Consider the following 24,003-nt stretch of genomic DNA (forward strand, 5'->3'; position numbering starts at 1 on the left):
AGTGGAGCCAAGAAAAAACAAATCCAGAGATAGTTATGCCTGCAGATCTAGATATATTAATTCAAAGGCCAGAAACAATCATCGTGATCATCTAATCTGACTTCCTGCATAATACAGGCCAGAGAACTAATTGTGGTATTAATATTTGAAGAGAGATGTAGCCTCTAGGATACACGGTTTCCAAGCTATGTAGGGCTCTATAGATCAAAACTAATATCTTATATTATGCCCTTAAGTGAAAAGAAAGTCAGCAAAATCTCTGGAGGCCAGGTAAATTGCGCCCTTTGAGATAAGTAATACATCTTGCACCAGCTGAAGTCTGTGAATGGTGTGCAGGAGTAGCCCCAAATAAACCACATTGCTGTAATTCAGTCTGGAGGTAACTAAGGTAATGGCAACTGTGGTAAGGTCTATGAATGAAATAAAAAGATATATTGATCTTGCCGAGGACAGATGGGAAAAGTGCTTTTGATTGTTGCAGTGATCAGAACAGCAGACTGCACCCAAGGTTTCAATAACACTGCTCCACCTACCACACATTTAAGTAACAAAACACCTCAGTTGTAGAAGCAAATTTCACCTTTTCCTCTGATTGTTCTCCCCAGCTTGTGATTTATCAGGATTGTATTTCAGCCAACTAGCTTTCATCCATACACCAAGGTTGGCCAGACCTTCAGAACTCTGGCTGAACTCCATCCAGACACAGACACCAAGATGACTGTCATCAGCAAACAGATGGTTTGGTGTCAAACACATCCTCCTTATCCTGAAACTGCAAATCATCAGGGTTCACTAACAGACTCTTCGAGAAGCACCACGCCACAATTCTCGACTATTGTCGATACATACTAGATCCCTTTAAGAACAGCACCAATGGTGGTTCCAGAAAGGACAAGGGACCAGAGGTTTGCCTTAAAAATTCATTTTTTTTCAGTGAATGAATACCCTAAACTTTAAAATCACATTGGAGGAGAAAGGCTAGTAGAGTAGTTAAGACAGTAGCTTGTCCGTGCAGGAGACTGTTCAATTTCCTTCCCTGCAACTGATTTTCTATATGACTTTGTGCAAGTCACTGTTTTATGAATTTTCAAAGTGTCAAAGGTGTTAATGTGACCCTGACACTATCTAGTTTTAAAGAAGTTTTGTTTTACAGAGACCTCAGCCTGCTTGACACCGTGGCAAACATTTAATTAAACATCTCTTTAACCTTTTACTGAAGGAATAGAAAAAAGAATATTTAAAATATGAAGTGTAAAGCTTTAAAGAAGATATTTTAACAACATCCCTTGATGTTTTTCTCTTTAGCTGTAAAGAGTTGTTAGAAGAAAATACTTTTCCTTTTCCGACATTCCTTTAGATGTTATCAAAGGTGGTAATAACTGTCTTTTTTGGGAGAAAAAAGACAACGTTAGTTGAAACTGGCTGGAGTAGTTACTGTTGCCGTTAAGTCCAATCCCATTTCCTGGCAGACAAGACAAATACATTTTCTGCATCTCCTATTCATGCTCAGTAGCTCTTTCAGCTAAGTCCTACTTTTCCCCATGCCTTGAGTTGTCTTTTGTATTTGTTGCACTGCTTATAAGTGGCCTAAATCTAGCTGTCCTGATGTGGGACATGACAGGTGAGCTCAGACCATGGCCATGGCATTGGTTCCCACTCATGAGATAGTCATTTTCCCACTTGGTTTGAGAATCCTGCTTTGGGGATCTAGGACTTCAGCCTGAGCTAGGGCTGTGAGCTGCTCATCAGCATATTAGCTACGGAGTTAGTGTTTAGGTGGCTCTGCAACTGAGACTAGGCAGCTGTCTCACAAGCAGCTTTGAAAATGTCAGAATAAAATGGTGGACCATTTAGAATCTGGATTTTGTCTCTCTGTGCTTCAGCTTCTCATTTATAAAATAGTGTGCAAATATTTTAAGTTTGGGAAACACTGCCTTACAGGATTGTTGTGAGGAAGAACACATTGAGCTTGTGAGCTGCTCAGCTGCTTTAATAAGTGGAGACAAATAAGTACTTGAGAGAGAGAGAAAATTATAATCTCTGTCCGCAGGGCTGCACACTGTCTGTTATGTAGGATGGTAGTGTAAAAGCCAGAGGATAAAATTTTCAGATGTGCCTGAGCGATTCAGGAGTCTAAGTCTCATTGAATGTCAACGGGAGTTAGGATCCTAAAGTACTTTAGGTGCTTTTGAAAACAGTACTTAAAATCTAGACCTAAGTGTGTTAGAAAACTGTTAAAGAACTAATAACTGATTTTTGTATGTAGATAACACTTTGTAGGTAGATAACACTCTGTTACAATAAATGGATCAAAGTAATTTATTGAAATAAAGGATGATTGAGGAAAATGTCAGAGAGTGTTGTGAGGAGAATAATCTTACAAAAATAATTTTCCTTCAGTAAGATGTAATAGAGTCAATTTTTCCTCTCCTTGCAAGAGTACTACCCTTTGCCACTGCTGAATGTGTGGCTGAGGGTAACAATGCTTCTCGTTTAAGTAATTCCAGACTATGGTGGTCTGATTGTTTTTTTTTTTAAGTAATGGTATAACCAAGATCAGATGATCATGTGAGTAGTAAAGGAATATAAAAAAAAGCTTCTTTTTTTTTAATGAAAAGGGTATTTTATGTACATTAAGTAAAAAAGGTAATTTACAAAATGGAAATGAGAATATATTCAGTCTCAGGTGTTTACTAACACTATTAACATCTATATTGCAAGAATATCCATATACTTCAATCAGAATCAAGGACCCATCGTCATCAAGGTACTGTACCAACTCATACAAAGACGTGGTCCTTGCTGAACACTGATAGACAAATATTTGAAAATATTACAAAATTACAGGATACAGATATATATATGCTTAGACTGGTTGAATGGCCTCTGTCTCAAAAGTTTGTTACCACTACAGGGCTTAAAATTGCCCTCTGTGTGCGTCTATTATGTACACATTGTACAATTTGATACGTTGAAAAGACAGTTTGAAATATTCTGATTTTTTTAAATATTAAATTGAAGATCCTTTTGGATTGTTACATGATTTCTTTTGACTGATTCAATTCTTCGTATCGAGGATGTGAGTGACGTAAGAATAAATTTGAATATTGATTAGGCTAAGTCAGTCACACCAGAGCAATGGACTGGACTAAAGCTGAGTCCTTACCAATGCTCCCAGGATTTTACCCCATGACCCTGCTCGCCGTCTCCGGTGGGTCTAATCACAACGGGGTTTCAGGGTGTGTGAACTGCGCTGCTACGGTGTGTTTACCCAAGGAAGAAATACGGACAAGGTGTTAGGCTTAAACAGGGAGAAAGGGTTTATTCAACAAAGTAAAAGTGTGGATTATGGTAAGCTAGGTGACACAAAATATATGGACCCTTGTTTTTCTGAAATAAGCACAGGATTTGAATACTAATTGGCTTATAGCCTTAAACAATAGGTAACTGCTATAACAGCACTGCTATCTAACCCCTTAACTACTTACTGTGCTTCCGGGACGAACCGTGCAGTCTTCGATGCGTGCTGAAAAATGGAAAGGATAACTTCAGAGCTGTATGTTGTATTTATTTATTCCTGGATCTTCCTGAGGTTCACCAGGTCGCTCGACCCTTGGCCGACTACCTCGGGGAGCAGATCTTACTTAGAATAAGAATTTGCCTGCGCTAAGCTAGGTCAATTCTCTAGTTAAGTGGGTTGCCCTGCTGGCCAAGCAGGGGAGAGCCCAGTATATGCGGGGTTTCCTTCTGAGAGGTTATCCCCTTAGTTAAATAGTGGGGTTTTCCTAGTTAAAGGTTATCCCCTCAAAAATGGTACTGCCTATTTCGACCACCTTGTTATGGTAGCCCTTTATTGCAGAACCTTGTTTCCCTTGAAGGGTTGCAAAGAATATCAGGGTTTTCCCCATAATGGGTTGTCCCTGGTCGCTCTACCCTCCTAAATAGGGGGGAGCTTGTAGCTCTGAATTATAATTATAAAGCAGTTTACCTGACTACTCTTCTGTATGCATGTAATAGTTTTAGGCTAGACCAATAGCATTGGCCTCCTGTGCCTTTACAAAGAGACAAGGGATACAAAATTTAAGATGCAGATCATGGATTTGGGGAAGTCCCAATCCACTTTCTGTAACAAAACTATATAAAGATATCCTTATATTAACTGCTCACCAAATTACTTATATTGGCTTTAAACCCAGACCACAAATACCTCCTTATTCCTGCTCTGTAATCCAGGCACTGGGCCTGTAGGTCTCTTCGAGCTAGGAAGTTATGACCCTCACGGCGCGCTTGTACGGCAGCCGCGTCAGGTCAGATAGTAAAGGAGGAAGAAAAAAGAAAGCCAGGAGGAAAAACCGGCTTGGTTAACAAAAACCTCCTGTGTTTTTTAGGAACGACCATGATATTTCAGACACCGGCCCGAGCTAAGGTCAGTGACTGGAAGGGCAGGGTCGCTGCTGCGGTTTCCCCGTGCAGGGCACCATTGTTTAGGCGGTGCAGTCTGCCGGGCAAACCCTCCGGATAAAAGAACCAGAGCCTTACTAGTAATTTTTGCTCTTTGTAGACTGGAACTCTTCTGTTCTTCGTCGGCCCACGGCGGCTAGCGAGCGATGACTGACACGCAGGTCAGCTTCGGCTCTTCCGCCAGCGATGTTCGGCTACAGGCTCAGTCCAGCTCTTAGCTCAGTCCTTCTCTGTAGTCTTCTTCCTTCTTCGTCTGCTCTCCTCCGAGGTCTGGTCTGGAATGCCCCAAGCAGGGCTGCTCTCCTGAATATATGCTGCCTGGGTGGACCTGTTTGACAACTTCTGCCTGCTAGGTCCTCCTCAGTGCCACAATGTATCTAACGGGCATTTGACTATTACATATGCATAAGGATTCTAAATTGACCAATCAGTTTGAAACATTTCAAACCATAACTTCATACATATTCATAGCCCGCCGAATATTAATTGTAACTGTCATTCTCTAACTGTCATTTTCCAGCGGCCATTTTGTGTATCTAAACACCATTTTAACAGTAAATACATTTTACAATTTATCTAATTTTGATGTGGTTTGTGAGGGAAATATGTCACCACTGCTGGTAAAGCAGATTATAAAATTTAAATGCTTAGCTTAAAGGCTGTTTGGTCAGGATGCAGGGCAACCACACAGACACCACGGCTCATGGACAGGGACATATAAATCACCTCAGAAGAGGATTTTTCTACACTTTGAAGAGTATTTTAATTAATCATCATGAACTTTAACTTACAAAGAATCCATGTTTTTCTTAATATAACTATGACTTTCAACGTTGCCAGAAATAAGATGATTTGATTCTTATATTTCCACTCTTGTCAAATATCACTTTCGAGCCAAATTCATGTCAAGTACAAGGAACAATCATAATAAAACATGATGCTCACTGTCCTGCCTTGTGCCTGATGTGATCTTATTATTTTATTAAGTTATCTTAGTGACATTGACCAATACGGGAGTATCTGATTGTGGGCATAGTTCATTTTTCATAAACAGCTTTGCTCAGAATATACAGTAATGCAATGTCACAGAACCTATCAGGCTGAGTATCTTTGTTTGCAGATGTGCCACACTCTCCTGGGAAATCTTACAGCGTCTAAATACATGAAGTGTTCCTGGAAAGCTGATACCTCTTACTGATGTGAGAATTGTGTTTAAGAGAGGGGGGTTTGAACTGTTTGAAAGTAATACATCAGTTTTTTTCCATGGTGTGGCCCCCTGATTTCTACTTCCTTGATGGATACCTTTTCCTTTTATTATGAAGCAGTAATAACATATCCTACTCAAAATCCCTTGACTAACCTGATTATTAGCCCAAAATGATTAAAATAAAATTTTAAGTATCAGTGTTTACAGAACTTTGGTCTTAATAATTTTTAGAAATATCAGGAAATGGGTTTATTTTAACTACAGGTTTACTCTCTCTTACCTGGAACTCTGTTAGCCAGATGACCACTTAATACCAGTGTGGCCAAGTTTCCCATAGTTCCATAAAGTTTGCTAACAGCACAAGGTGGGATGTGGACTTCAAAGCAGGGGTTTGTTAGGGGAGGTTCAGGGCAGGGGATGGAGGGCAGTGGTGTGAGGGCAATGGGTGGGGAGATCAGGGCAGAGTATTGAGTATGGGGGTGGTCAGGGTAGGAGGTGGGGAGGTTGCAGAACAGGGGGCCTAAGATAGGGGCTTGTGAGATCTCAGGGGGCTTACCAGGGTCAGCCACAGCAGCAAAGGTGGAGTTGGTCTGTGATGGGGGAAGGTTGTGCTGCACAGCCCTGGCATCTCCTCGAGGAGTTTGGGTCATGGTTCCTGGCCCCAGCTGGGAGGAGGCCTGGGATGGACCGGTCTGACTTCTGTAGCCGCAGCATTAGTTCATGGGGGGAAGTGCATTCCCACACTCCCAGGTAGGCTGGGGGTTGGGGTGCTGGGCCAGAACCAGGCCTGGGGTTCTTTTCCCCACTCCTGGCACAGGCTGCAGTGGGGGAGTTGGAACCATGGCTGTGCATTGGCATTTCCTCCTGGTTCCTGGAACAAAAAGCAGGGGGCAGAAAGGTGGGTTCAGGGTTGGGGCTGATGCTGTTTTCTGATGCTCCAGCTCAGCTGCAGTAGTGGGGGCCAGAGCCACAGGAAAATCTTCTCTCCAGCCCAGTGTCGGTGAGGAAGAAGCAGCTGGGGCCACAGACAGGGCAGGAGCCATGACCTCAGCTTGTTTCCCAGCCCCAGCTCTGGAGAAGCATGGGGAGGAGGACAACAGAGGCAGTGCTGAGGTTTTTCACTCAGTCTTGCAGGTGTTGTGGGGACTTGAGCCAGAGCTTGGGCTGGGACCATGACTTTCTTCCTAGCCCAGCAGGGCATGGGGGTTGTGGGCTGGGGCTGCATCCCTGGAACAGCAGCAGCGAGAGAGTGGGATAGTTTCCCTGGCCACAGCATGAACTTGAGGGGAGATGACCAGGGCCAGCATTTGTGGCCATAGCCTCTTTGGGAGGGGCTAATTGTGTGGGGGAATTGTGCAGCAGCAGTGAGGCTCTCCCTGTGCAGCATTGGAAGTGGTTTGGGGTAGAGGGGCACTGATGTCTCCTGACAGAGTGGAGAGCCCTGTCTCCATGTGGCCACGGTTTTCATGGTAACGAAGGGTCCTGTGGCACCTTATAGACTAACAGAAAAGTTTTGAGCATGAGCTTTCGTGAGCACAGACTCACTTCATCAGATGCTGGTCTTGGAAATCTGCAGGGCCAGGTATAAATAAGCCAGAGCAACGGTGTGGATAACAAGCTTAGCTCAGTCAGCTAGGGTGAGGCTTACTACCAGCAGTTGATCTGGAGGTGTGAACACCAAGGGAGGGGAAGCTGCTTCTGTATTTAGCCAGCCATTCGCAGTCTTTGTTTAAGCCTGAGCTGAGGGCGTCGAATCTGCAGATGAATTGTAGCTCAGAAATTTCTCTTTGGAGTCTGGTCCTGAAATTTCTTTGCTGTAGGATAGCTACTTTTAAGTCTGCTACTGTGTGGCCTGGGAGATTGAAGTGCTCTCCTACGGGTTTTTGTATATTGCCATTTCTGATATCTGATTTGTGTGCGTTTATTCTTTTACGTAGAGACTGTCCAGTTTGTCCGATGTATATAGCAGAGGGGCACTGCTGGCACATGATAGCATAAATTATATTGGTAGATGTGCAGCTGAATGAACCCACGATGGTGTGACTGATCTGGTTGGGTCCTGTGATGGTGTTGCTCGTGTAGTTATGTGGGCAGAGCTGGCAACGAGGTTTGTTGCATGGATGGGTCCCTGAGTTAGAGAGACTGTGGTGTGGTGTATAATTGCTGGTTAGGATTTGCTTCAGGTTGGCAGGTTGTCTGTGGGCAAGGACTGGTCTGCCTCCCAAGGCCTGTGAAAGTGGGGGATCATTGTCCAGGATGGGTTGTAAATCCCGCATGATGCGCTGTAGAGGTTTTAGCTGAGGACTGTAGGTTGATGGCTAGTGGTGTTCTGTTGGTTTCTCTCTTGGGCTTGTCCTGTATTAAGAGGCTTCGTGGCACACGTCTGGCTCTGTTGATCTGTTTTTTCACTTCCTCAGGTGGGTATTGCAGTTTCAAGAATACTTGGTAGAGATCCTGTAGGTGTTTGTCTCTGTTGGAGGGGTTGGAGCAAATGCGGTTATATCTTAGTGCTTGGCTGAAGACAACGGATCGTGTGGTGTGCCTGGGATGGAAGCTGGAGGCATGAAGGTAGGCGTAGCGGTCAGTGGGTTTACAGTACTGGGTGGTATTGATGTGGCCATCGTGTATTAGCACCGTGGTGTCCAGGAAGTGGATCTCCTGTGTGGACTGTTCCAGGTTGATGTTGGGGTGAAAGTTGTTGAAGTCCCGGTGGAATTCCTCCAGAGTCTCCTTCCCATGGGTCCAGATGATGAAGATGTCATCAATGTAGCGTAAGTGGAGACAGGGTGTTAGTGGACGAGAGCTAAGGAAGCGCTGTTCCAGGTCAGCCATGAAAATATTGGCATATTGAGGGGCCATGCGGGTACCCATAGCTGTGTCGCTGATTTGAAGGTATATATCATCGCCAAATCTGAAATAGTTGTGTGTGAGGATAAAATTACAGAGCTCAGCCATCAGATGTGCTATGGCATCATCAGGGATACTGTTCCGGACAGCATTTATTCCATCTTTGTGTGGGATGTTGGTATAGAGATCCTCTACATCCATGGTGGCTAGGATAGTGTTTTCTGGTAGGTCATCAATGTATTGCAGTTTTCTCAGGAAGTCAGTGGTGTCTCGGAGATAGGTGGGAGTGCTGGTGGCATAGGGTCTGAGGAGAGAGTCCACATAACCAGACAGTCCTTCAGTGAGAGCGCCAATGCCCAAGATGATGGGGCATCCAGGATTTCCAGGTTTGTGGATCTTGGGCAGTAGGTAGAATAGCCCCGGACGGGGCTCTAGAAGTGTGTTGGTATAAATCTGTTCTTGTGCTTGTGTAGGGAGTGTCCTGAGAAGATGGTGTAGTTTCTTAGTGTATTCCTTGGTGGGATCTGAGGAAAGTAGCCTGTAAAATTTGGTATTGTAGAGTTGTCTGGAAGCCTCCTTCTGGTAGTCAGACCTGTTCATGGGGTGGCTGCCCTCAGTGGCCACTCCGCAGTAAGTCTATTCCCTGTGCTTACTGCTCCGCCCCCAGCCCCGGTGAGTCTGAATTACATCAGTACCCCTCCCTTTCCGTAGTCTGAGAAATCCTGGGATTTCAGGCATTTCCCACTTTCCAGGCACAAACAAACCCTGCCCTTGGTTTAAGATAGGGTAAGAGGAAGCTGCATACCAAATTTCACAATCGCAATTTTTATGGTTTAGGAGGAGCTACTGAACAAATGTGGCACTGACAGACAAATATATAGTATATACTATATCAATCTATCCATCTGTGCACGCACCCACATATAGAGAATGAGAAAGAGTATATATGTATAACAATTTACCTTTGCTGTACTAACCTTAACTCTTGTACTTCCTGATTTTTAAGTTTACTTGTAATTAATTCATTAGTTGTGTCCAGCAGTTGAGCTGTCAATAAATTACCATTTCAATACTATTGTTCTTTCTGTTTTGCATTTTATACAATCTTAATTCTAAATCTGTTATCCAGACCGCAGTTGGAAACCCATGTGACATACACAGCTATTGGCAGCTATTTCAGATAACTGTTTCTTGTTATTAACACCTTAATCTCTATCTTGTTACTACTACCAGATGCATGCTGAAGGGGCATCATTCCTTTCTATTTCATATTAGTTCAATTTACCCACATTGATACCCCTTGCTTTTGGTTCATGATGCTATCCTGTACAGAAAGAGATTTAAAAGTGTCCAGGCTTGAAAGCCAAGTTACAGGATGAGGCAGACAACTGAAGGGGTGAAGCAGCCATTGAAAAAAAGACACAAGGAGGGTGGGGGGGAAAAAGCTGCTACTCTGTGCATAGGCAGAAAGAGGCACCGGTGGTAAGTCAACCTCTTCACAGAATGTATGTGTGTCCATAGAGACATGTGTACATATAAAGTGAAAAAAATGTAGTAGTATTTTTCTATAGCCAATGATTTGCACGAGAGAGGAATTTGGTACATTTCCCTGGCAAACAATGATTCTGTTGGCTAAGAACAAACTCTCAAGGTATGTCTACAAAGCAGTAAAGCACCCACCACCAGATCCACCAATGGGGAAGGACAAAGGAGGCAGTTCCCCTAGGGCACAGCCTCTCAATGGGACCCAGAACTCTGGCCACTGCTACAGAAGAAGCAGAAGCCAGAGCTCTGGGTCGCCTTGAAATGCTGTACTATCACTGTGCCACTGTTCCACACGCAGCTCTGATGAAACCTGGGGGAAGAGCTGATCTGACTGCCCTGAGCTCTGCCTCTTTTACCCTTGGCTTTACCCCTTCTGGGGCAAGGAGCTAGGCCAACTTCCCACCTTGACCTCAGGCCCACAGTGGATGTTGGTCCCACTGCACATCACAGTTGGTCTATGTCAGCAGATTTGTGCTAACTGGGCTATAAAATTGCAGTGTAGCTACCCAGGCTGGAGTAAAGGTCTGGAACTGCATCAGTCAGTTTGCCAGCCACAGGTGTTTTACTGCAGTGTAGATATATCCTTATGTATGCACTGCCGTGTAAGCCCATGATTAGATGCATTTGACTCAGCTGCCCATGTAAGAAAACCCGTGACTTGAGTGGCTAGATTTATTTTTATCCCAAGGTTAAGAATTTTCTAGCTTGGCCTTGTAACATAGGCTCTGATGTCAATTCTTCAGCATGCAGAGCTGCATCAAACTGATTCAGTTTGGAAAAACAACATTTTATTTTTTAGAAATTCCAGAACAAATTTTCTGTGCTCCGCATTGAACAATTTGAGACAATGCTCCTCTTTGTGTCTTGCACTGCTCCAGGCCTCTCAACCACTACCGGCAGCAATACCTCCACAGCTCACCCACACTGTAGCACAAATCTGGGCCAACATGTCTTCACAGACCATTTCAAGAGGAAGAATTTCTGTGATGAACTTCAGATTGAAGTTTTGGACAGGACCAATAAGCAGGTTCAGACAGTACCAAAACCAGAGGGGCTTATGGATACAGGAAAGGTATGGGAAGGTAGGAGGAAAGCTGCTCAGGATGGATAGACAACTTTAGGACAGGATTTCAGTACTGGAGCAAGCACTTGAATCACTGTATCAGGAACAGCAACTAAGGGAGGGGGACAGATCTCAGCAAAACAGCAAAAGCAAACCACTGTTTGAGAGGCTGCTACCAATAATAGGTGCAAAAAAGTTGCTCCTGCTGAATCTCTCATGCCCTGCTCACAGCTGAGCTAATCACAGTAGAAGTGTAGAGACAATGGTATATTAAAAAATTAAAGTTACTTTTTCCCCTAAAAACTGAAGAACTACTTGAGTCTCATGAGGCCATCAGTGTCTGTGCTACAAAAGGTTCTTCTCTCATTTTATACTTTCCACATTTTGGAGAACATAAAAGTTCTCATGACGCATGATTAGCAAAGGGAGATGTGACTACTCAGAGATACCAGTGGAAAACCTGCAACGTATGCAGCTGAAGTGACTGAACTTCAGTCAAAGGTATAGTGACTGAACAGCACAACTTTGGGTGCACCGAAAAGCCCTTCCAGAAGATCTATTCTGAAAAAAATTCTTTCAAGAGTGCATCCACCCACAAAAAAAGGAGATTAAAAGAGTGATCTGCCCTTTCAAAAGAACAGGCCACAGATCAAAATGTCAGGTGCCGTGAGGATTGCCTCTTTCAAAAAAAGTGCCCATGGTGCATTTACACAGGTTTTCTTTTGAAAGAAAGCGCTCTTCCTGAAATGGGAGTGGAAGAGCACTTTCAAAAGGAGTGCCACATGCTTTTGATTTAATTTTGAAAAAATGCGTTTTGTATGTAGACTTTCTGCTGGATCTTTCAAAAGAGCCCCTTTTGAAAAATATTTTGAAAGAACTTGCTAATGTAGATGCGGCCTATGAGTGGAATGAGCTGGTCAGGTAACAAGATGGCCCTGGGAAATACCCCTTTCTGTGTAATGTGTCTATCTAGAGTTTCCGTTACAGAACATGTGACAATATCAGCACCGAAGTTTGTGTCCCAATCCATGAACCACAAGGGTGCTGCATTAGATTCCATGTGGTTTAGCCTGGCATGGAATTCTGTCTCATGAGGCCAATCACTTAGCCCAAGCTGTTGATTCATTTTCATTATGTTTTTGCTGTTTGCATTTCCCAGTTGCTCATCTGATCTCCACATCTTGTGGGATGGGTGGGAGCAGAGGGATAGCCAAGGCACTCTCACACAATCTACCACTACCATAAGCATGCTTCTGTCAAACTTTGAATTGGTTTTAGAACAGAAATCCCTCCATTCCTACATGAATAAACATTAAAAATTGAGCCAGAAATTTACCAGGCTCTGTTCTGTTTTTTGTCCTTTCCATATCTGCTGCCTGTACTATAGTAGGCTTCTCCTTAAGTGTGTGTGGGGGGGGCACGTGGGGGCATCCATAGCTCCTTTGAGTACAGCATCAAAGATGTGTAGCTACAGCTCCTTAGGCAAAGACATTTCTGGTAGTGGTTTCAGCAACAGTCACCGTTGGCTTTCCCTCAATGCCTGCTGCTGGCTTCCATCAGCCTCCTCATTGAATTCGGGGGCCAGTATGCCGCCATTCCATCTGTTCAGGTCATTGCGCACCACTACTGGCTTCAGGCTTGACCCTTTACTCACTTGGCAGTGGTCACACTTCACATGAAACTGGCAGGATGTTGAAGAGATGGTCTCCAACACTGGTAAATTTCCAACATTGCTGGCTTCTTTGCTATTTGCTGGTGTGTATGGTCATTCCTCATATTCTTACTAAAGTTCATTGTTGTTTTTCTTGAACCAAAGATGCATCAAAGTCTGGCTGAGTTCCATGCTTTTAAAGGATTTCTCTGGTCAGTCTCCATTGCAAACAGAAGGTTCTCTGAAGATGTATTCACTGGGAGGATTCAACACTGTCTCCACCAACCTGCTGCCCTACAAAAATGGGAAGTTCTTCCATTTTCCTAGAGTTGATTGGTAACACTTGGAGGATGTAACAGTTCTTGTGAAGCATGTGTGGCAAAGGGAGGACAAAGATGTAAGCCACAGCGTTGCTTCTGCCCTTCAAAGTCAAAAAAAAAAAAAAGGTTGAACGCTGTGTCCTACAACTATAGATATGACCCCAAGTCAGAGAGATTTGTGTTTGGATGAGAGAGGTTTGGATTCAAGCCTGAGTTTGAGCCCTGCCTTACACTGCAGTATATACATACCCTTAGGTTTTTATTTGTATTTCCATTTTTCTGCTGTGCATGTAATAACCAAACATAAATACCAATCTCAAATTGAGGTCCGTCTCTTGCTACCCTTACTCATAGAGTAGAACCTTACTTTATTAGTGTCTCTGCTTGGGTCAATGGGACTAATTATCAGTTGAAGATATTACTCAAAGTGAATAAAGATTATCTTTAATGTTTTAATGTCATTTATTATGTATTGATAGCAATAATCTTTAAGATGGGATACTATAGTTTCAATGAATTCTTTGAGCTGTACAAAATAATCTCCAAATGGACTCGCACTCATGTGTCCTCGTAATATCCTTACATTATTCTACTGAAATATGTATTTGCGCACATTTTATATATTAGTGAGTGGTTTACAGATCTGAAACCTACTGATTCAAATTTATTATAAATATGCAAAATTAGCATGATTGATTGTTGTTTTATGTAATCTCTCATCCATGAACGTGTGCCTCAATAGCCTTGCCATGACACACTGCAAAATTAAAGACTGTCAGACAGTAAACTAAAGTTAATTGGCTAAATTGTTAAATGGCTAAAATATTCTGTAGGATTCTGAACTGTTACACTGACTGCAGCTTTTTTAAACTTTACAAAAAAACAAATCATATTCAGTATGGGTGTTGACAGGGTTAAAACCTTTTGTTATAAACACATGGAAAGATTAGAGTTCATTTCCATTTTAAATACTTATGAACAGGCTCACCAAGTGGGGCTAACATGTTAGACAAGATCCCAAGGCTCAGGATTACAGGAATCTAACAGCAGTCAATCCAAATCAGTGACAGCAGGGTACAGAGATAGGAGGCTCACTTATAATATCTTTGTTGTGAGCCATGATGAATCTACAAGCAGAATTGCTAATACATGCAATGGTTCTCTCTCTCATTATTTGTATATATTTGACAAAATTCTCTTTGGTTAGTTTTTTTCCCTAGGAGGATCAGTGTAGCAATTCATTCTGCAATTTCAGAATATCAGCTCTTCTGCTCAAGGACAGATCACACCTCTGAATTTATTTTTTTATATTTTTCCCCTATCTACTTGACGTGGATTTTAGTAATGTTGCTTTCTCCTGTGCTAAAATAGAACTTACTAGAAATAAGTGTTAGTAAATATTCCTACCCAGAATCAAATTGTCCATTATTTTTATGTATTGACATAAAATTATCTTAAAATTTGAGTATTTTATTTTATAATAGCATAAATCCTAATAAATTGCTAGAAGTAGCACATTTTACAAGGACTTCTACACATCTTTTCTTTCTACCATTCTCCTTCCCATAAAATTGGTCTCTCTCAGGACCTAATGACTCCCATTGATTTCAGTGTGCTCTTGTAGGCTAACCCTGCATAACTAAATCAACAGATGCTTTGCCTTAATTTTAATGAATGCAGTACCTGCTCCAGTTCAGCAAGATTCTTAAGCACAGGACTAACTTTAAGCATGTGAGCAGTTCCACTGACTCTAGCTGGATTCCACATTACTCATATTCTTAAATTTCTTACTGAATCAAGGCTACATATTCTAGACTGTTAATTGAATTCAGAGCAGTTTGCTTTTTTACAGTGAAGGTGAAATTCTGGCCTCATTGAACTCAGTGGCATAAATCCCATTGACTTCAGTGGGTCCAGGATTTCACCCTAAAACATGAAACCAAAACTGCTGATCAGTTATTAATTACTTATGTATAATATGAGTACTGAAGTATTCAGATTACACCTACAATGTAAGGCTGGAGCCAGTTCTGAGAGTTCTTTGATGTTAAGTTACTCATGAACTCTTTTTTTCTTGTGGATTCCCTGCAAGGGAGGAAGTGTTGATTATATAGCATTCGGTGTAATGAAAATATTCAATTCTATTGAAAGTGCATTTGAACATTATTTCCAGGTGTTAGCATAGAATTCTGTTTTTGCCATTTTTTACCCTTTATGGCTCAGATACTGCAAAACTTATGCACTAGCTTGATGTGAATTTTTTTTCACTTGAGTGGGGGTACTTTTTTTTAAATGAAAGCTAATATTATAACACAATGCTATCGGTCCTGCAGTTAGCTTTTTTAGAAACTCAAAAATATCACAAGACTCATTATAATATAATGAGTCTTCAATGAAAACAAGAACAAGCCCCAAAGCAAGAGGTATTTTACACCTATTGGGATATGGTGATTGGTCTCAGCTTCCTTTGAGTGAAGGATACTTAGCAGTGAACAGGAAGCCATTGGGATAACAGAGAACCAAGTTGTAATGTTTAAATAAAGAAAGCACGCTATAAAATAACCGTGTTGTTAGGGTTTGTTCTTTTCTTATGTATTTTGAAATACAATGATAATTACATGTTTTAAAGCAGATAAATTTAATTATTTTTTCTGGCAGGTCAGATAAGTGTCCAAATATTGGCAGCCCAAGAGGTGCTCTCTAGGGCCAATGGGCTCTTCAGGTGTTTGCTCTGTAACGGAAGCATGTCGGTTTCTAATTGCTTTATATTGCATAAGCATCTGCTTAAGTGTGTCATAAAAATCTACCAGTCAAAGTCAAAATGTAACACAGTATAGCTTCAATGTGGTTTTGAATGTAAATCAAAAGGTTCTAAATTAAATACTGTTGAAGTTCATTGATCTGAATGGCTGGAGGACATCTGATAACGTCAGATAATTGAGCATTTGGATAAAGTTACATGATATTTTTAGCTCCAATTTCACAATGAAATTTCTTTCAATAACTGACCATAGTGACAGACTGCATTAGGAGTTGAAGTTCTGCACCTGTCTCAAGATGAAATTTTCAATACTTTCACTCAGTGCACTCCCTTAGTCTATTATTGTTTTCAATCTCTCTGATCCTTAAAACCTTGTTACTACATCATTTATGCTTGAATTTTTGAGCTTGGATGTTTTGCTGAATTTTCTGTCTAAATAAATATAAATCTCTGGCATTTAATGTATGAAACAAGTTTCAGGTATTGGCAGAACTTATTGGAATAGTGGGAACTAGTAGACATAAGGTTGTCTGTAATATTTACCTTTTGTTACTAGTGAACTAAGTGGCACTTCTTACTCTATACTAGCTTGTTAAAATCTGCCTTCAGTGAAGTGACTGCTGTATGAAGGCAGCTCTCCAGTGACTCATTTGTCAGCCTGTTCCAAGCACCATTCCTTATAAACAGTCATGACTGCAAATTCATTCACACATATACATGGATTCAAACACTGAGCACATCAGTAGGGAAAATGCCTTGAGTTTGGATACTTTTGTGTCTAGATAATCATGATTTAATGCTCTTGAATTCACTTATCAGCACATCTGGGTTCAGCATGTTGACTAATTCCAGCAGCAGTGTACCTTCACCTATTACAGAGAGGACCTTATGGGGATGAAGTGTGATGTCACACCCAGGCAACTCAGAGAAAGGTTCAGGTACAAAAGCAATTATATTCTTTGGCATGCAGAAATATCCAAATTGAGCATTAAACTTGTTCCTCAGCTTTTGAATGAAATTTGTCACAAAATAACTGAGTACATGTGCCTCCATTGCCAATTAAGGTGTTGCAGAGCTAGTGAAGGACAAAATATTTCCAGAGCTCAAATCCAAGAGAAATATGTGCAGTGTCTTCTGAAAAACTTCTGTTTTCCTATCTCAGCCCTTACACAGGTGGTCAAATACATGACATAGAATTGCTACTTTGACTAAAAATTCAGTATCTTCTAGAAAGATTAGACAGTAAGTTTCATTACAGAGATCTTCATGGTTTGCAGAGGACTCAGTGATTAATTCCCAAAATAGTCTATGCTTCTGAGACTTGAGAAGGCTCTTTTCAAACTGATTATTTTAATTACAGTCTCCATCACATCTTTTCAGTTCCTCACTCAACTTGGCAACCAGCATATGTTGGTGTATGATATAGCTCAGGGCTTTCATTTCTGGTGCCACTTTTGCCAGTCATGCCACAAAACCCTTCTGGCATCCAGTATTGAAAGTGCTCCATTACTTCTCAGAAGACAGTTCTTGCTTAGTAAGAGTCCCTGTTGCTCAACTACTTCTCTGACTCTCTCAAATATATGTTTCCAGTGACATATATTTCCAGAGGCATCAAACTCCAGAGTACATCTTCGAAGAGTTGGCAATTAAAGTATGTCTTAAAAAGACAGCTGTGCTATAACCTTATTTTCTGGTTCATCGATGGTCAAAGACAAAACCCCAGCACCACTCATTCAACAAAAAACAGATCACTTGAGCATCCATGGCCTGGACAGGGTGTATTGAAAGGAACTTGTTTGGCAGCATTCATGATTGCATCCTTTGTCTTCTCATCAGCTACCACTTACCGGAGGAGAATAGACAGCATATGCTCTTGGACAGTTACAGAATCAGTGACGGACTTCTTTCATGCCAAAGCCCAAGCAACTTACAAAGACGCTGCTGCAGTCACCTTTTGTGATGCAGAATTTATGAGAATATGTTCACATAACTGGAAGATATAATTCGAAAGTCAATCTCTGATCAGCTTGTGTTCAAGTTCAAAGGATAACAGTTGAAATTTGGTAGGTTCAATTGAAAGTCTAGGGTTGTATTCCTTTTTGGACAGAAACACTCTTTGCTTAAAAGGCACATCAACTTTGCATCTACTATTTTTGGTAGAACAAACAAATACTTGTGGATCCATTCTTTGTTCATTGATTTTTTGAAGTATGTCATGCTTTGTTCGGGTCAGATTAAAACCATTTTTATGATGGAGTTAACTACAGTGGACTCACTGAGAGGATGCTAATACCACCATGCTACTACTTTAGCTGCTAGGTTGCCAAGTAGTGCCAATCACACATGATGGTGTGTTGGCTGGTTTTTGAATGACACACAGCTAGTAATATCTGGCACCTATTTTAGGATGTTTAACTTTATTTTCCTGTTTACAGTCACGCCATGTACAAGAAAAGCCAGCATATAATGAATTTCAACAAACCAAAAGCCCTGTGTTTCTTAGTGAGAAGTTTGTTCACCATGTTTATTTGGGTAATCAGGATTTTGGTCATTAAGGATGGGGAGAGAGAATAGCTGCAGAAGACAGGAGCCTCCTTAGTACTGTCTGAATAGGTGTACTTGGGAGGAAGACTGGGGCAGTAGGGAAGCTGAGAGAGGCCTAAAGGAGCAGAAATGACTCCCCCCAGAGTCTGTTCTATTGCTGCCTTCCCCTGGCTGTGCCCAGATCCTGCTCTTAACCTGGGACTCAACTGTCAGTACAGCACTGTTGTACAGAAACGCTGGCCCCCGCACTTTCCTGCCCCAACGGTAACCTCCTGCTGAGGCCTGGTACATGCTGGCTTGGAGCATGCATTGCAGCCAAGGTTGTCTGACGGGGGGGGGGGGGGGGCGGGGGCAAAGAGCAGGGTAGCTGGGCTGCTCTACTGCATACCCCTCTCAACAGAGGCCAAGATAGAATAGCTGATGCCCAGCAAGATAAAGGGAAGGATGGGAAGTAGGTGGGGAAAGGGGGGAGTAGGGGACTGAAAAAGTGAGAGCAGAGGAGAAGGACAGAGATAGCTGCAACTTGAGGATATAGGGCAGTAGCCAGCAAACAGTAGATGCTCGACAATTGCAGGTGTGGCAATAAGATGACAGTGCTGATGGTGCCAACAGGACACAGAAGTGTTGGGTTCTCATTTCAGCAGTTATGGGAATGAGGGGAGATTAGAGAAAATATCCCTGCCAGTAGGTTAGAGGAGACTGGTTAATACAGGTTGAACCTCTCTAGTCTGGCACTCTCTCCTCCAACATCATCTGTAATATGGCATGATTTTGGTTAGCTGGATGACCTCATATCATGGGTGTAGCCGTTTCCAGTTGCCCCATAAAGTCTGTTTATAGTCAACAGTCCTGGCTGTTATTTAGCCCTAAACATCTGCTAAGAGCCCAGTGGAAGTGTTGGCAATGCTCCTAGACAATATTGACCATCCACAGTGCAGTAAATTCAATTCATTCGGCACCAGTCAGGTCCCAAGTGTGCTGGAATAGAGAGGTTCAATCTGCATTATTATTATTTGTATTACTGTGGAGTATATAGTCCTTTATACCCTGTACTGGACTGAACTGCAATGATCTTCGTCATATTTGTTAAAGTAATTGTGCTTAGGGTATTTTCTCCTTTTAGTTTCTGATAGTAATTCTCTCTAGAGTCATGGTTCTCAGCCTATTTAGCCTTGTGGACCATGTATGCAGTTCTCTTTGTGTTATGTGAGCCACATCCACCCAAATATACACGTTACCTGAGGATGTCATTGGGGTTTCACAGCTGTGTGACTGGACCATAGGAAGCCCTCAAGTTGAGAACTACTGTTACAGAGCATAATGGGTCTCCCTAAACTCTGATACGTAGAGCCTATAAGACTAACGTACCTACTTTTCATATGCAGGGCACACTACCAAATATTTAGTGGGATTGGGGTATGACAAGGCTCAAAATGCCATTCTGCAGTGTGCTTAACTGGAAAATAAAGTAACAGAAAGTTAGCCCTGTTAGTCTATATTCTAACAAAATAAGTCACGTAGCACTTTAAAGACTAACAAAACAATGTATTAGGTGAAGTGGGTCTGTCCCATGGAAGCTCATCACCTAGTAAATCACTGTCAGTCTTTAAAGTGTGAGAAAATAAAGTGACAACTCTTGGTTAGAACCTGGCATCACTGAACTCTATAAGTTTTGTTTTTAACAGTGTCAGAGCTGAATTCAGTGGAAATGCTCAGGTAGCTAAAAATTAAGCACATGCATAAATCTTTGCAGGGATTGCTAAATAAATCTAACTTCATTGATAAGTGGGATTTAGAAAGTTATCTGGTACTGAGCTTGCCTTCAAAAAGTGATGTTTCTGTACATTCTTGATTTTTAATTAGTGTTATATTTCTGAAAAGAACGTGTTATTCAGAAGCAGGGTCTATGGATAAATACCTGTAAAGGGTTAAACCCAGAGATAGTAGGTTCTGTGCTAACAAGCAGTCAGATGAGCCAATGGGAAGAGAGAGGGAGATTTTTTAATTGAAGCAGTTACCTGCTGAGAGAATCTGTGTGGCCAGAAGAGAAACACAGAATTGAGTTAAGTCTGAACCAGGCTTGGAACATTTCAAAAAATATCCATGCCTCAAAAGCAATCTTTGGATAACAGATAAGTGAGTAGAAAGAAAATATTTAGTCAGATGTGATCATATTACCTTTCCTATTTTGGATTTGGTGTGGTTACTACACATGGAGATATCTTAAGTCTACCTTCCTGGGTTCTAAACAGTGATTTTCTCACTTGGATGGGGCAGCTACCTCCCAGAGCCAGGAAATGTGTGATCTTGGAAGGCTTTTAAGCAGAAGCCTATAGACACAATGCATTTTTAAGGTCTCTTGCAGGAACCTACCTTCTACACTTTAAATGTCACAATGGAAAACAGCCACGACATGGCAGCAGTGGTAGGATCACTTTGAACCAGGAGCACAGACCTCAGAATATTTAGAAGACATTTTTTAACGTTGCTTTTGGCCATTTTCAAGTTTTGGGATTATTTTTTCTCTGTTGCTGCCTGAGGGGGAAAAGTTGCACAGGTTCAAACTGCAAAGCCAGAGAGTCCAAACCAAACAGTTCATTTGTCTAGCTTTCAAGACAACTGGATAGCTAGGCTATACTAGGGCAGGGAACCAGCCTGGTGCATGAAACTGCAGTGGGGCAGAGTTGCTCTGGAATAACCAGTCTTCCCAAAGCAGCACAGCAAGGCAAAGACAACCTCAGAGGTGGACATCTTACCCTGATCTGAGGAAAACTTGTACAATGACAAAGAGGGGCAGGAGAATGTCCCTGTGAGGCCAGGGGAAGTAACCTTGTGGTGGCAGGAGCAGTAGGTGGCAGCCAGGCCTCCCCCATATCAACTACAAATGAGGTGCTCAGAAGTGAGGTGTGCAGAACTGGAATTAGCAGCAAAGCAGACAGAAATTGACCTGGGGACAGCTAAAAAGAACACTGACTACACTAATTAACCATCCTCCTTCAACTCATACTCCCCAACCCAAGAGATGCCAGGTGTACAAGGCAAGAGATGATGCAGGTCGTCTTAGTGAATTCTGAAAGGGCCTGTCTTGGGTACAACATCCCCAAAGAACAGTACATGATGGAGCTGAGACCACAACCCAGTGAACCCTTAGCAGAAGTACCAGCTGAAATGCTTGGGAAAACCACGAATGATTATGAACTTTTTAAACAAAAGGCCAGAATAAGAATGGGGATCACTGCTGAACATACCCATTGCTGTTTCAGAGCCCTAAGGTGGAAACCATATGTGCTATTGCATCAGCATGCCTACTAAACAACCAAAAATTGGACAACATAGATATCAGGAGCAAATGCTAGAACTGGAGAAATATTTCTCCTAACGCAAATGGAACAGTTCTGAGAGGGTTATTCCTCAAGAGCTCCAAAGATAAACCCTAGATGAGAATCCCAAAACCATAACAGAGGTGGGGAAAATCAGGGGCAGCTGGCTGGAGATGATGTAAGGGAACCAAACTGACAGCCATTGGAAGGAACACCAGAAAGGGCTCCCAGAGATGGCACCAGGCCACTGGGGACAATCCAAGAGCCTACCCTGCATGGAGGAGCCCTCTGCAACCCAAGGGAAGCTACAAACACCCTTCTCTTGCAATCTACCTCATGCCAGTGACAAGCCAGCTGGGCAACATATTATATGTTATGAACTGGGGCACATGAAGTCCAACTGCCCCAAGAGCGCCAGAAGAGTGCAGTTCATTGCACTGGGGTCACACCTAGAGTCTTTAGGCCTAGACGTCTCTCAGATGCCCCCAAAGCAAAGGGAAATTGTGAGTGTGGGTGGGGAAAAAGGTTATTGTGAGGAGATACACTGGAATACAGGGGTCTGCAATCCACCACTCTAGAGGACCCCAAACTCATCAAGCTAGAGGTTCAACTAACTGTTTAGCCTTCAAGGCATAAAGAGTTCACACTGACTTTTGTGAATTTTTGCAGAGGCAAGGTATTTTTAATGTCTCTTGGGCCCTTTATTACTGAACTCAAAAGCTATGTCTACACTAGAGTTTTGTCAACCCTGGTTTTGTCAGCAAAACTTGTGGAGCATCCACACTACAAATGTGTTCAGTAAACATACTGTTGACAGAAATCTGCACTTTTGTTGACAGCTTTCTGCCTGTCTCCCATGAGACAGAATGCCTTTCTCGACAGAATCTGTCGACAAAAAAAAAGCTGTGGGGACACTCTGGCGGGGGGGAGGGGGCCCTCTGTCACCAGACAGGCTTTCAGGTCACCGGGTAGCCCTGTCTGCTGTGCTTCCAGTTGGCTGTTTTGTAGAAAGAGTGGCTGGGCAGTCCAGCTGCTCTCTGTTGACAGAGAAACCTTCTTTTGTGTGTGGCTGTGATCTGTTGGCAAAAATTTTGTCAGAAGGTATCTTCTGACAGTAACTCCTGTCAACAGATACCTGTAGACAAAGTGTGAGAGTGGGGAACAGCTTTGACAATGGTTCTGGCCCCTAATCCAACAGTTTTCAAATGGTGTGCCATGAGAACTGTCCAAGTGTGCCCTGAAATTTCTCAGTTTCCGCTCATTGCCTTAGTCACAGCATTGGTCAATCCCCACCCCACTATCTATTTGCAGAGTTGCTGTGAGGGGAAATGCCAGCCCTCCCAGGAGCCCATTTGCCCTGTGAGGCAGCTGAAAAGGGAGTAGGGAAGTGATGCCTCAGCTCTGATGGGGACAAGCCAGTACCCGCAAGTCACAGGTGCCTCCCGCTCCCAAACTTTCCCTACCCTGATTCCTGCCCAGAACGCCCCCCCACCCCAACCCCCTGCCCTGACTCCTGCACCTCCACCCCAACCTCCTGCCTTCAGCCCCTCCAGATCCCAATCCCCTGTTTTGAGCTCTTCCCACACCCCCAGCAACACCCTACCCCGAGCCCCCAGCACTCCAAACTACACTTAATTTCCCCCCCATAACTACTACCACATTGCAATCCTCTTCCATTCTGTGCCCTGACCCCTCTCCGCCAGGAAGACTACAAGATAACAGCACCTGTAAAAAACTGAAGTTACTTTCAATCCTGCAAACCTCGCGCGCACACGCGCGCACACACACACGTGTAATTTTCTGGTACCCTATACTCAAAGCTGTAGAGCCACACGCGGATGGCTACGGTGCCAAAGGACACACACAACCGGCCTGCTAGCCAGTTACACGGTGGGAGCAGCGGTTCCGCGCTCCGGGAAGAAAAAGACAGTCACCTTGTCCCAGGACCGAGGAACTAAACGGGGCCGTTTCACGGCTAGTTCAACCTTCACTCCGCAGTCACGGGCATCCTCCTTCCAGCTGCCTGCTCAAGTAGGCGGGCCGAGGTTAGCCACTTCGCTCTCATCGCCAGGACGCGCCCCCACCCTCCCTCCATGTAACCCCCGGGGCACTGAGCACGCTGGCCCCGTGCCCGGAGCGCAGCTGCAAGTAGATTAACTCCACGCCGCTGCAGCCCTTCACCCCCACCACCTTTGTCTTCCGCCCACCCTTTCTGATTGGCTAACGCCCTTCAATCCGAACCTCCCATTCCTTTCCTCCGATTGGCCCAGCCTCCCGCCTCTCT

At 43.0% G+C, this 24,003-nt stretch overlaps 1 protein-coding gene across 1 annotated transcript; it reads right to left on the reverse strand.

Annotated features, from left to right (window-relative positions):
* Positions 1-3,561: 3,561 nt before the first annotated feature.
* Positions 3,562-23,747, reverse strand: LOC142014404 (uncharacterized). The gene is made up of 2 exons (XM_074996916.1): positions 23,654-23,747; positions 3,562-13,195 (listed from the first exon to the last, which is right to left on the reverse strand). The coding sequence occupies exon 2, from the start codon at positions 9,113-9,115 to the stop codon at positions 7,913-7,915; it is 1,203 nt and encodes a 400-aa protein (XP_074853017.1). The 5' UTR covers positions 9,116-13,195; positions 23,654-23,747; the 3' UTR covers positions 3,562-7,912.
* Between the last annotated feature and the right edge of the window lie 256 nt (positions 23,748-24,003).

The sequence above is a fragment of the Carettochelys insculpta genome, chromosome 6 (genome assembly GCF_033958435.1).
Source record: "Carettochelys insculpta isolate YL-2023 chromosome 6, ASM3395843v1, whole genome shotgun sequence".
Lineage (NCBI taxonomy): Eukaryota > Metazoa > Chordata > Testudines > Carettochelyidae > Carettochelys > Carettochelys insculpta.

Bases quoted from the DNA above. Each gene is read 5' to 3' on its own strand.
- LOC142014404 (XM_074996916.1), bottom strand. From the start codon at position 9,115: ATGAACAGGTCTGACTACCAGAAGGAGGCTTCCAGACAACTCTACAAT.